Source organism: Pseudoliparis swirei, chromosome 8 (genome assembly GCF_029220125.1).
Source record: "Pseudoliparis swirei isolate HS2019 ecotype Mariana Trench chromosome 8, NWPU_hadal_v1, whole genome shotgun sequence".
In the NCBI taxonomy this organism is placed as follows: Eukaryota; Metazoa; Chordata; class Actinopteri; order Perciformes; family Liparidae; genus Pseudoliparis; species Pseudoliparis swirei.
Genome location: NC_079395.1, coordinates 4,712,373 through 4,727,353, shown reverse-complemented (window position 1 = coordinate 4,727,353; position 14,981 = coordinate 4,712,373). Strand labels below are relative to the sequence as shown.

Genomic DNA, 14,981 nt, shown 5'->3' with positions numbered 1-14,981 from the left:
CCCCAGCAATATCTTTATTTATATTTTTTTAACAACAACAAAGAAAAAAAACTGTGTTTTGTGTTTCAATGAGATGAAAAAAAATAAATGTTTCTAAATGATGAAAAATGAGACTACCTTTACATTACACCATTTTAAAAAAAAAAAAAACAAACAACAATAATAACATAACGTTTCTCTGTTTTTTTCCAAGTTGCCATATTGTTATCATGATGTAATACTTTCATACATTGTTGTCAATGTCAACTCATAATTAATGATAATAATAACACGGAACAAGAACAAGACACTTATCCTCTTAGTGAGGCCCTTCTCTGTTTGAATAAAGGAAAATATTATTTTTAGAAAAGCTTGAAAACAACGTTTTTAACATGGAGGTTTCTGAACATTTAAACTATTTCTCCAAATATGTCTGACAGCATCCTGAGAGGCGGGTCCATAATAATAATAATAATAATAATAATACATCAAATTTCTATAGCGCTTTTCATAATACTCAAAGACGCTTCCATCTCTCCGCCTCTTGTGATTGGCTGCTGTGTTCTGCCTGTTTGTTTGTTTTTCACATCGTTCCAGCAGCTTGTAAATCAGATGTTGTTGATCCTCTTGAGTGTTTGCTCTCCCCTGTTCGGGTTATTTATGAGCCCATCCATCCTCCATCAGAGCCCGGACCGGTGATCCCTCTGGACTTCCTCATTCTGCAGCTGCAGCGGCCTCGTGAGCCTCGCCGTGTCTGTAACTTAAGTTATTAGTTAGTTACTCACATTACCAACAGATTAACGCCTTCAATAGAAGTCCCCTCTGTGTGGCTGATAAGTGGTAGTTGCACTTCCTCGCCAGTAGATGGTGCTGTTCAGCTCAGCCACTGTATTTATATCATAAACAAAGACTCCTAAAGGCTCTTTTATTGACAACAAATAGTAAAAGAACACCTGAAATATTTAATACCGTGTCAGTATCTTCATTTATAATACTTTTTATCTTTTAACTACACAACAGCTGTTTGTTCGGCACATTATCTTCTGAGATTTCTCTTGTTTATCTGTCGTAAACGTTTAAATTTAGTTATTTTAAGCACATTGCAGTCATTTCCTGTAGTATGTTTATTTATTATTATTGGTGTACTTTAATATGCTTCATCTTTTTTTTTGCCGGGTAGCAATAACGGGTTTAATGCCTCATAATTAACTTAAAATATCAAGTGAAATTAGTGGTATAAAGGACCTTAGAGAATTTCTCTTGCTTATCTGTCGTGAACATTTTAATTTAGTGGTTTTAAGCACATTGCAGGCATTTCCTGAAGTATGTATTATTATCCCTTTATTATTGTTGTACTTTATGTTTTATGTTCACTCATAAACCATTTTTAGGTACTTAAGTATTGTACTTTTTACTTCACGATATTTATTTGACAACATACATCTAATACAATATGATGGTTTATGGATAAAGCCACCTCAGCAGTTTATAAAGAAACTCTCTAGCAGCTGAAACAGGAAGTTGCATCAATAATGCATCAATATTTACAATCTAATACACAATTGTGACAGCACCTTCAGTGTAATCATGTTTTACAGTAACAGCTCGATACCGGCACCAGTTTTTGTGGAGGTTTTTTGAGAAATATTTTTGTATTAAACCTCAGTTAGTTAACTTTAAAGTGAGATTAATCTGGTTATAATGACGTCAATATAAAATACTTTCTCTATGAATATATCTGATCCCACAAAATACAATATTACGTTATTGTTTATCTGGAGTTACATTAGTGAACTGTTGCGGTGAATTTAATGATGAACATGATAATAAACTTAATTACTTTAATGTAATATATACATTACATACATGTTATACGTATATACATTACTTGCCTACATTGTTACTTAAATATTTTCATTCGTTTAGTAATATAAAGTACAAAAATGTCAGACATAAAAATATATATACACACATATACATACACATACACCCACACACACACACACACACACACACACACACACACACACACACACACACACACATATATACATACATACTTGCCTACATTGTGATCTTTTTAGCTGATGATATAGTATTATAGGTAACAAACTGTCTTTATTTATTGTCTCGTGATCAACACACGCTCACTCGTCCACATCGGAACGTTTGTTTCTAAAATTACACAAATATAACAAGAATATATATTTACATGATGTATATAACTAGGGTGCAAATGAACCGCGAGCGTTACATATCAGAGAAGATAAACGGCATTAAATCCGTCAAATCGAGGCACTTTTTTAAAACAGTGACTTGCCTACAATCCTCCTAAATGCAACTGTATTTGCGTTCAGCTCATTTTGACCTCGTCTGATCGGCGCCACGGAATCTTGTTATTGTTTAGGCGTCGTCTACCATTTTCTGTGAATCCCTCTCACCTCTCAGGGCCGCAGACAAACAACATGCAGGCGGCACCAAGGCCTGTCTGCATGAAGGGAGAAGGGCACCAAAGGGTGGGGGGTGGGGGGGCAAACACATGAATTTATTTTCTCTACAGTAGAATATTAAACTATTTGTATTCATTACAAATAGATTTAAAAGCCTTCATCCTAATAAAAGTGCCCTCTGTGTGTTTTGTGTGGCTGATAAATGGCAGTTCCTTCCACCGTCAGCAGAGGGCGCTGTTGCGATGTGCAGCGGGGCTCTCAGCCTCAGCCCAGAGGCCTCACACAGATTTAAAAATGTACTGACAAACTTATTTTCTTCTTCATGATCACTCATTTAAGGAAACTTGGAAGTCGTGTTGCTCACGGCACCCTCGACCTCAAGAGGGTCGACGACCGAAGACATTTGAGAAGAGATAAAAGTGCATATTCTATACGTGAGATCATACAAAAAGTTGTTTGTTAAATGGAAGTGTCTGATGAGTTTCTCCAGCTGTCTGGGAGGGAGGGAGGGACCACAGAGTATACAGACTTTTCCACTCAGATTTTAAATGGACATTCAATAAAAGCGCAGTGCAGCTGGATGGGGTTTCACTAACAATCCGAGAGTGGTGGAAGTGTCTTTAAAAGGGTGTGGAGGGAGAGGTGGTGTCTCTCTGCTAATGTTCCTGTTAGCAGGTGTGGCACCGTCAGAGGATTATGTCTGGGTTTTATATGGAAATACAGTCAGCTGGTGTAGATATACACACTTTATAATATTAATGCCATGTTTAATGTCTTCCTGTAACACTCTCATCAGAAGACCCAGATTTTAATAATAATAATAATAACAGATAAACTCCTCTGAAATGTGGTTTTTTTAATGTATGAATGAAGTGTAGTGTAAACATGCATTTCTCTTATGATAGTTACTCATCTATAAAACACGAGCGGGTTGAATTAACTTTATTTGATTTTACGACACAGACATTCACACAGACGCAATTGATTAGTAAAAGTTGTTGGTGACGTCGCCGTTGGTAAACAGAAGCATCTCACTGGTACTGAAGCGTGGCAAATGAATGACATATGACGGCTGCCGCTTACCCACAATGCTTTGCAAAATACCCAGCTTTTGAAAATGTGTTTTGTGGCAGGGTGACTGCCTTGTGTGGTATTTAACAGTACAACTCATTACAAAGAAGGCTACAAATGTGGTCTGCACACACACACACACACACACACACACACACACACACACACACACACACACACACACACACACAATAGAATAGAGTATTATAGAGTAACTTATACTTTTCATACACACACAACACACACCGTGATGAGTAAAATAGAATAGAATACAGTAACTTATTTTTTTCACACACACAGTAATACTGGAGTATAAAAGAATAACTTATTATTTTCACCCACACACACACACACGCTTACGCACAAACACACACACAGATTAATAGAATAGAGTATTATAGAGTAATTTATTAATTTTCACACTCATGCAGATGCATATGCACACACACACACACACACACACACACACACACAATGATGAATAAAATAGAGTATTATAGAGTAACTTATTATTCTCTCACACACACACACACACACACACACACAAAGCGATAAATAGAATAGAGTATAATAAAGTAACTTCTTATGTTCACACACACACACACACACACACACAATGATGAATAAAATAGAGTATTATAGACTAGAGTAACTTATTATTCTCTCTCTCACACACACACACACACACACACACACACATACACACACACAAAGCGATGAATAGAATAAAGTATAATAAAGTAACTTATTATGTTCACACACACACACACACACACACACACACACACACTGTGCTAGTCTCTGACATTACGGTCCTCCTATGTTTTAACGTGGAAAGGAATGTGAGTGTTACGCAAATTAAAGCAATCTTGTAAGAATGTGCGTGTGAGAGCAAACCTCCCTCGCTTTCTGTCTCTCGCTTTCAACACGAACCGGAAGCGCGTCATTTTTCATCTCTGAGTAAATAAAAAACGGTTGCTCAGCAACGCGTACAAATAGTCCGATGATTCATACAAATATTTAGTGTCGATAGTAACACCGATCACAGGGGCATTCAAATCAATATGACGACATTGTCATTGGTAATACTTGGAGGGGAAGTGAAACAGCCCACTTCCGGTTAAATCATACGAAATAAATCACTCATTTGAGGGATTAAACTAGGCTCTATATTTTATTTTTCATACATTTTTTAGACAAATAAAAACTTTATTAGTTTACCGATGTTTTCAGTCCACGTGAATTTATGATTCATTGAATTAAAATAAAAGATTTGAAAAAAATACTTTTTTATTTGTGTTTTTTTGTTTTTATTGACACAGACATCATTGCACTAAAGTGCACTTTTATTTCCAATAACAGGGATCAATACGAAATTATTTTTATTCATAATACTTTAAAAAATACTAAAATAAATATTTATATATATATATAGAGAGAGAGAGAGAGAGAGAGATATATATATATATATTTATTTATAAATAATAATAAAACATAAATATATATATATATATAAACATAAATATATATATATATGTTGTATTATATTTATAAATGTATAGTTTAAAGGGAGGGTAAACTTCTGGTGTGTAAAGCAGCCAGTATCCCGGGCTGCAGGCTGCTGGAGGAGGAGGAGGAGGAGGAGGAGAGTTGAACAGATGTGAATAACGGTGCAGACATTTGATGCCTAATTTGGTTCACTGGGCGGGGAGCTGCTCTTTTGAGCTGCTGGTCAAGTCAGGGAGCCGAGGAGTCACGATCTACGATTCTCTGCCGCTGGAGGTCCCGCAGAAACGAGACACTCACGAGCAGAAAGGTAAACAACTTTTAGATCAAACTTCGAAAATAGCTTTATACACAACTCAATGTCGTAATTTTAGCGGTATGGGAACTTTTTTGTTTTTAAAGACTTCGTTCAGCTGCAACTTGTTGCATCTTGGTTACCTGAATGAGAATGTGATGCAATCAGCAGCCACAGGGGGATTACGTGCATGTTTATAGAATGTTTAGTCTTTTTTTAAAAACTGCTTTTATTTTTTGTATCCTCGAAATAAGTAATAAGAAATATACCTGAATAAAACAAAAAGAGTGAGGAGGAAAATGAAACCTTTTACAGGACTACATTTAGTCTAAGTGGCTCCTTGGTGTACTTATAGACCCTTTATTATACTTTTTGTTTGACTTAAAACGAAGTATCTTTGTTGTGAGATCTTCTGTAATTTCTTAAAGTTTAATTTATATATATATATATATATATGTGTATATATATATATATATTATATTATATATATATGAATTTATTTATTCATTTCCAGCCCAGTTCCAAAAAAACAGAAGAAAAATGCCATTTCTGGACATGTATTTCTGTGTTGGTGTGTGTTTGTGTGTAGTTGTCTGCAGTGTGTAGTGCATGGTGAGATCAGGGTGCGGCAGGCGGCACACCCACCTTCACTGTCAATGAATGAACCTCTGAAGTCGCCCAACACACACTGTGCTCAAATCCTCTATGGGGACGTTTACTGGATTTTGGGGGTAATTTAGGGGTAATGAAGACGATTCTCACCAAAAACCTCCTGGTTGTTCCACAATAAAATGCCAAAATGGGTCCAAGATTCCCTCTTTGTTGTTTGGTCAGAAAAAAAGCAATTTAAGTCTCTCAAAAAAGAGGAGAGATTTATTATCTTGTGTTCTTGATGGTTCACCAGTCAAGGGAGAAAGGAAAAACTGAAAGAAAATGCATGATTTAAACATAATTTTTTTTAAATAAGTAAAATGGAAAGTTACGTTTTGCCTGCAGCTTTGGAAAACAGACACTCATATCCCGACATAAAGCGCTCGCCTTGTGCTTCGATCCACAGGTCCCCCCTGTAAGTGGATTATCGGTGAAATCAAGTTAGTGATGTTGTGTCATGACAACCAAACAAGCAGCGCACATGACCTCTCTGCCTCAGACAAACACTGAATATCTACGTGCGTGTGCGCGTGTGCGTGTGTGTGCAGGACACACTCCCCTGCTGTCTGCATGAAAGTGTTGCAGAGGAGCATGACGGTGTCATATCCTGTTTGCCGTCCCGATGTGTGAACCGATTTCCAGACCCTCTCGTATATTTGGGGGGGAAGTGCCCCTCTTTGTGTAAAAAGACCCTTTTCCACACGTGCTCTCGTTTCTTTGCTCTCTCTCTCTCTCTCTCTCTCTCTCTCTCTCTCTCTCTCTCTCTCTCTCTCTCTCTCTCTCTCTCTCTCTCTCTCTCTCTCTCTCTCTCTCTCCCCCATTTTCCTCGCCCATTTCTTTCCTGACTTGAGTCCACGAGCAGCAAAGTAATGGCGGGATTGATTTTTCCATTACGACTCCTCCGTACATACGTTTTATTCTGAGTGTTTATTTTAATTTTTACATGAAGCATAATTGGTACCCTGGCTTTTAAAGGCGGGAGGGGGAAGTATTGAGCTGGGCGGGAGAAAGAGGACAACTGATGGAAAAGAGAGAGAGAGAGAGCGCCAGAATGGGACTACGAGGAGGGAAGGAAAGGAAGGGAAAGGGAGGAAAGGAAAGAACTTGGCACGTGTGACAACGTTAGTAGTTGTTCAGCAGCAGCCAGTCTGCAGCACATCTGGAACGCATCAGGGAGAAGGAAAATCTTACAAGAAATTAGGGAGGAGGTGATGGGGGTGAAAGAAAGGGGCCCGGTGGTGACTCACGTCTCTGCTATTCCACTCCATCACTGTGTTTAAACTGTGTCCTTCTGAGGCCTGTGATACACAGGGCTTCCCCCGTGTTCCTCCCCGGCTTCCCCCCCCCTCCCCCTTTGCTTCAACGTAGTCATCCTGCAGGAGTTTCAGGGGTCTCGTTTCCCATTTCTCTCTCTTAAGAAAAAAGAAAAGTTCTCTTAAATTCATATCCTCGCCACCGGCGCAGTTTTTAGGTTTTTTTCCCGCCTCCCCGTCCTCGACTATTTTATAGATGTTTAACGGCGCTAATGTATACAGGCTTTGTTCACCTTGTTTATAACCGCCTCTCTGTGTAAACTGGGGAGACGGGGAACGCAGCACTCGTGGAGCCAAGTGGGTGTCAGGAGGGGCGGGAGAGGGAGGACGGCCAGTGGGGGGGTCAGAGGCGTTTTCCAGCTGTGAGAATGTCCATCTTGTCCTGTTCGATGAGATTGTGTGGCTGGACGTTGAATTGTGTTCCTCTGGGAGCAGATCAGCTTGTTTCAAGACTTTTTTTTAAACCCCAAAAAATCTACTATTCTTGAGTTCAAACATCCGTCACTCGGAGTCCCTCTGAATCAAAGAGCAGGAGCTTCTCAACATGGACGCCACTGTGCACCAACGCGCAGGAGGAGGAAGAGGAGGAGGATGAAGATCTCTGCACTAGTGGCAGTAGCCTCATTAGACCACAGTGCATCACCTGCAACTGCACGGCGAGCTGCGGTTTGAGTCTGCTGGGTGAAAAGAAACCTCACTTCCTTGCAAAGGCTCGGATGAATTCAACCGTTTCACACCTTATCTCGCGGGGGAGGGGAATGAAAACATGACGTCACACTCAGTTTTCAGAAAGGACATCCTGTAGTTTAGTTTAACACTTTTTCACATTATCAAGTAACAATGCTTGGTTTCAAGTTTTCAAATGTGAGGAGTTGCTCTTTCTCTCGGTTTTATATATACGTTAAATACTTTGCAGTTAATCAACCAGCATAAAAGACAACACAGTCGAGCTTTATAGCGAAAAACCGATTCTTCAGCTGGAGAGGAAACTGTAACTTTTAAAAAGACATTCAATCCAATTTGCATTCAGTCGTACAAACGAGGAGTTAATTTCATAAGCAATAAAACACACGCTAGCTCAGTCTGATGTGACCAGCGGTGGTTTTCTGACTTTATGACTCGTTTCCACTTGTGCTACTTTTTTTCCTTCACATTATTCTTTAATTGTCTATTGTTGCTACAGTGGCTGCTTTTAATCTTCTAAACTCTCGGCAAAAATATACAAACAGAGGTTTTCTCTTGGCAGTTCTGTTTAACAAGCTGCATCTTAAAATATGTGTGTTAGAACTTTAAATTTAAGCCGTGCTGATTGGTTTAAAATCGTTCTTGAAGTGGAGGAAATCACCAACTGAAGATGAACTTGACAAGCGCGTTGAGAGAAGGAAGGGAGGATGAGATAAAGAACAAAAGCAACAGTCGTGAAGGATAAGTAATCTAGAGGCCGAGAAGTGTTATTATCTATTATTTATCTATTATTATCTATTATTTCTCTTCATACCGTCTCGTATTCCTGACTAACAACCACACTAACAACGTTTAAGGTGTTATTTATAAATAGTTGAATTCTCCGAATACTCCAAATCATAAATGGTGCCCTGAAGTACGTGATATCCTTAGTTCCAACCGAGCCCCCGCCCACTTTTATATAACAAAATGTCTCATGGGAAATAACCAAAATAGGCTTTTACTCTGGCCCACAACTCTCTCTCTGTGTAAAAGTAGATGTTCAGGGGCTTAAACCCCAGCTATTCAAATGGTAAAACACAAGGGTTAAAGAAGCAGTTTTCCATCATAAAGGTCAGAATGTGAAGACTAGATTCAGAGCCATGTTTCCCCCCTCAGATTACAGATTACCTTGCAATGTGGCCGAGGTCCCTGCGAGTGGGAGTGAAGAGGGCCGTGTTAAGAGCCCGATGACGGACGCGCCGTGGGGTCGGTGGAGGTTGCGGCGCCACGCCCGCCAGAGGAGATGAGCGTGGAGGAATGTCTGAGGGAAACGGTCTGCTCGCCGCTCGCGGATGCTGTTGGGGAAAAGTGTAGTCTGGAGTTCGATGCGGGGGCAGAAAGTAACACGGGGGAGGGGGGGGGGGAGGTGGAGAGTTCACCAGATGATTTGAGAGCCCGGCGCGAGGAGTTCGACCACAATTCGGTCATTGTTTGCCGTTTCAAAATTGCGTTCTCATGGTTTCTCATAAAAATACAATAACGCCGTTGTGTGCTTTTGTAAAAGAAGGAGCCCGTTTCAGCCCCCGTGTGGATGTATCGTGTACTCCATCCGAAATCTGGCTAACGATTTCTTTTTTCTTCTTCTTACAGTTTTCTCTGCCTTCTCCGACTCGCTGACGGTATAAAACCCGAGGATCCACTTCAGCTTCCCACGCCTCCTCATACATCATGGCCATCGTCCTCCACTCCAGTCCGATCCTGTGGACGCGGTTGGCCGCCCTGATCTTCTCCTGCGTGGCCTTCTCCTTGGCCGTGCACGGGGCCAGAATCCACCACGGCACCGGAGACTGGTGCATCTTCTGCTGGGCCTTCAGTTTCGCCGGCAGCCTGGTGGTCCTCCTGGTAGAGCTCTTCGGCCTCCAGGCCAGAGCCCCCGTTTCCTGGAAGAACTTCCCGATCACCTTCGCCTGCTACGCCGCCCTGCTCTGCCTGTCCGCCTCCATCATCTTCCCCCTCTACTTCCTCAAGGGCTCCTCGGGCCACGGCGAAGTCGGCACCTACCGCATCGTCGCCACCGTCTTCTCCTGCCTGGCCACCATCGCCTACATCGCCGAGGTGAGCATCAGCAAGGCGCGTCCCGGCGAGGTGGCCGGCTACATGGCCACGGCGCCCGGGCTGCTGAAGGTCTGCGAGACCTTCGTGGCCTGCATCATCTTCGTCTTCGTCAGCGACCCCGTGGTGTACGACCGGAACCACGCGCTCAAGTACTGCATGTCCGTCTACTGCATCTGCTTCATCCTGTCGGCGGCCGTCATCCTGCTGTGCGTCGGCGAGTGCACCGGCCGCCTGCCCTTCCCCTTCGCCCGCTTCCTCTCCGGCTACGCCCTGCTGGCCGTGGTCCTCTACATGTCGGCGACCATCGTCTGGCCCATCTTCAACTTTGACCCCAAGAACGGCGGGTCGAAAGACAGGCCCCACTTCTGCAACACCGAGCTGGGGCTGTGCGATTGGGATAAGCTCATGGCGGTGGCCGTGCTCACGGGGGTCAACCTCGTCCTCTACCTGGCCGACCTGATCTACTCCACCCGCCTGGTGTTCGTGAGCGCCTGAGGGACGAGACAGAGGCGTTTAGGCCGAGCAGTACGCATGCAAATGAAATTTAATTTGGCAGGTTCTCAAAAGGCTGCCGAGTCACTGCGGTCTTGTTTAACGGAGCTCGTGGGTCATTGAAGGGAGCGGCCTGTGCCGAAATACCACAACGGGTTTAGTTTATCGAGGGCGACTTAGACATTTGAATATTTAAGGATGAGATTTTTAGCATATTGGTAAAAAATAGTAGAAGTAGAAGGGGCCCAACGTCCTCGTGTAATGGTAGACTCTGGCTGTATTGGATATAATGTAATATAGACAGTGAACTTATCTTTTTTAAAGTCAACCCAATGTGTTGTGGGTTATTTCGTCCCCCTGTTGCCTTTGCAAACCTGCCGAATTTGATTTAGTTTTAAAGTGTGCTGCTTCGGAACGCAGAGGGAGAGAAGAGGGAGGGGTGGAGGTCGATGGCCATGTTTACACGTACAACAATATTCCCTGAAATTACTGAGGCTCTCTGTTCATGTGTTGAAGCATTATCAATGTCACGTGACCTGGGTTGACTTTAATCTTGATTATGAGAGACCTGAATGTGATTGCTGGATCTTTTTTTTCTTTCTTGATTAACGGGCAGATCATTTGCCCAATGTAAAATACAAATACAATATGTTTAGGATCTGGATATGAGTAAGCTAGATGAAGAATCGTCATGCCAAGACTTTAAAAAACGATACAAGCGAACATACAAAATACTATCTGCATGTAAACATAGTCCGGCTTATTATTGTGTTTTTGTTACATTTCCTTTTGTTTTGCATCTTGTGTGTCAGTTCGATGCTTTGAGCTTATGTTCCAATTTTTTATGACTGTCAGTATTTCTGTTTTTAATCACTAGAGGAAAAAATTTAGAAAACAACAAGCTGTTAAGAGCGAGAATAAGTTAATTGTCGGAGAAAATATTTGAATGCCATACAAATGGAAATCCAAGATTTATTAAGAAAGTTTTGTTTTGATTTTTGATAATTTTTAATTAATGCAACATTGACTGGTTTGTATTCCCAGCAGTCTGCAGAGCAGCTGGTCAGATTGTATTCTTCATGCCATTTTCTTGTTAAGTCACATTTAAAGAAGAGTAAAAAATAGTGTTCATGTTGTTCAGATGATTGCTATAGGCTAGCTTTTAGCTCCCATTATGATATCTGTGTATCTGTATCTGCAAGCTACAATCAATGCCAAGTATATATATGTGGAGAAAATTATGTTTAAAGTGCACTTAATATAAGTATTATGTGTTTAAAGTCTGGGGTCTCCAAATATCACATTTTCAACTCCCGCCACTAAATGGACACCTGTTGTTCAGTTTGGTCGGTAGGCTTTGTTCTGCTGATGCAGAGGTGCTTCTCTCTCTCTCTCTCTAGAGAGTGTTAGTGTCATATTCTTCAGCTTTTTTTAATATTCCACTGTTCATGTTTCAACTGTGCATACCAAATCAGTGTTGTTGGAAAATAATCCAGTGTGTCAATAAAATGTTAAACAGATGTGTGTGTGTGTGTGTGTGTGTGTGTGTGTGTGCGATTGATTTAATTGTTTGTTTTTGATTTTTACTTTTTTGATTTTTATAATTGTTATTTATTTACCTGAACAAAGAAGAACGCAGCAAAACATTGTAAATGACAAAACGAAAAACTTAAAGAAAATAAAAAAGAATAATAAAAAATACAATGAATTAAAATACAAATAAAGTCAAGACAGACAACCACTAGAAGATATATAGTGAATTACATTTATAGTGTCATCAATCGCTCTTTACAATTTTTTATCAATTCTTTTCAGGTAAGCTGAGAACATTATTTCATTGTTTTTAGTTAAAGGAGCGGCGTGTAACGTTCACGGAGATGTATTGACAACTAAATGTATAGAATAAAAAATTCATAACGATGTTTTTATTCATGTAAATCAGCTGAAACTGAGTAACGTTGTGTTTTCCTGACCTTTTGTTTTCGACAGTTCCTAGATTGGGTCAATCAGAGAGAGCGTGATTGTATTGCATTCAGTTTACATATGATAACACAAGAGACAGCACCTCAGGGTCACAGTGATATGTTTTGCTCACTATCACTGAGATAAAGATGAACTAGTCAAATATACCGTTCAATAGAAAGAGATCTTTGTAGCATGTTACAGTTATACATAATGTGTCCAGGTGAGAAACAATAGTTTAATTTAATGACATCACATAAAGTCCTATTTTAGGCTGTCGCCCCTCTAAAATAGGCCAAACAACGCTCCTGATCAAACCCATATCTCTTTGAAATGCCTGCTTTACCCCTTCAAGATAACATAAAGTGGCCAGTAAAACTGGTCAGGAACTCACACATTTGGTCTCCTCACACTTTTTAGATAAGAAGGTTTTGTGCCCAGAATAAACAACAACAATAAGACCCCGACAACTGTCACGTCGCTATTAGAGTGGACCCAAAAGCACGACTCAGACAGGAGTAACAAAGATTATTGTCTTTGGTTGGAAACAGGCTGGGTCAAAACCGGGAGATCAGTCGAAGAAGCAAACAAGTACAAAAAGGGGCGGGGCAGAGAATCAGAGGTCAGGGCGGGCAGGCAGGGTCAGAACAGGCAGGTCAGGAATATACTCTAATAACGCTGGAGAACTTGGCACGAAAACACAAGACAAACTGGCAGAGGACAAGTGGAAGTGAGGGAGCTAAATAGTGAGGGACTAATGAGGGGATGCTCTGCAGGTGAGAAGGGCGTGAGGACCAGATGAAGGGAATGAGGGACTAACGAGGTGATCAGAGGCAGGTGAGGGGAGTTGGACTGACGAGATGGTGTGACAGGATGAAAACAACTATTACAAAAAGGAAGGCGTGGAGCTAAACTGTTACAACAACGATGGGCTCGTAGCACAGGAGCTAACGCAAGCTAATTGCACAATCCCAGGCAAGAGAAAAGGCTAAAAGATCTTTAATTGGCTGTAATTGTGTCATACAAATGAATTCACAGAGCTGAGTGTTTGAACTGAAAGTAAACCGAGTATAAATCAGCATCTGCTCCACGCACACTATTTACACGAGCTGTTTACTTTATCTCTCAACACACTCTCCGCCCCTCCTCCCTTCACTGATCCCTTCGGCTCGCCTCGTGCTCCACTACGACGGGCGGCCATGTTTCTCAGAGCCTCGACTGTCGGGGGGATCGACGACTTGTGAACCAGCGCTTCTGAGGGCTGCGAACGCGGTTTTAGTCGACACATAAATCGACAACCAGGAAAGGAGACACAATGACGTGACGTGAGGTTTATTTAGTTTGAGGAAGGATTGTGGCCTCCGGCATGCGAACATGGCTACGGTGCAGCAAGACCAGCCACCGGCTAGTTAAATACAAGTCCGTGGACCTGGTTCACAATGCAGGAACACCATCACTTCTTGAAGAGTTAATTTCAAGTTTGAATTATAGTATATCTACTTTTCTTTTTTTTAAATGAAGAAAAATTGCCAGAATGTATATTTAGCATATGAAAAGTGAGAATATAGCATGAGGTTGAGAATGAAATACATTTTATATTCTACTGTTCATGTTTTACCGTGATCTTCAAGCTAAACTTTTTACTTGTGTCAGTTACCCCAGACAGATAAATGTGGATTATATTCTGTGTTTGCTATTTATCAAAAACATTATGATTGATTTGATCAATTTATATCTAATAATCTTTGTTTTAATATTTATACACTACGTGTTGTCTGTCATTCCTTTAAATTTTTTCTCTTTGTAATGTATTTCTATCGTTATTTGGGCGAAGCAAGCAAAGTCTCTTGTAATGAATTACACGTTCCAATGTAAATTATGAATATGTAGCTTTTTGGTGTCGTCAACAATATTGTATTCGATCACACGTACTCCACATTCAAACATTTAGAAAACAACGTATATAGGCTGAAAACGCGATGGGTATTTCATCTAAACTAAATGTTGTCATTCTTTTGGTTATGTTAGCATTCATCTCCGATATCACAATGAATAAAACTATGCAGTCATATTTATGTAAAATCTTTGAATATTCTTACCTGATCGGTTGACATCATTTCTTGGTTTCTGACTTCGTCTGGTCATCAATACAAGTGTATGCGAGGCTGAATCTATCGTAACTGGGTATTTATGACACTGAAGTAAACGTTAAATACCTCCCAAACTGAAGGGGGCGCTAAAAGGGAAAAACTCCATTATGGGCCTTTAAAATAAATATATTATTATGTCTACATGTTTTATGTCAAATTACACATCAGGACTAAAAAGATAGCATTCATATTTTCATTTGTACTGTAAACATTAGCTTTTCTCTTAACTTTCCTTTAAAAACACATCTCATATCTCCTTCTCTGCTGGCATGAGGTGAGTCTGCACACTTATCTCCCAGAAGGCTTTGCTCCTGTCACACACAGCGAAGTC

The 14,981-nt window shown here is 40.6% G+C and overlaps 1 protein-coding gene across 1 annotated transcript; it reads left to right on the top strand.

The window, feature by feature from the left end:
- The first annotated feature begins 5,223 nt into the window (after nt 1-5,223).
- Nucleotides 5,224-12,058, top strand: myadmb (myeloid associated differentiation marker b). The gene is made up of 2 exons (XM_056420615.1): nt 5,224-5,316; nt 9,582-12,058. The coding sequence occupies exon 2, from the start codon at nt 9,660-9,662 to the stop codon at nt 10,539-10,541; it is 882 nt and encodes a 293-aa protein (XP_056276590.1). The 5' UTR covers nt 5,224-5,316; nt 9,582-9,659; the 3' UTR covers nt 10,542-12,058.
- The last annotated feature ends 2,923 nt before the right edge of the window (nt 12,059-14,981 follow it).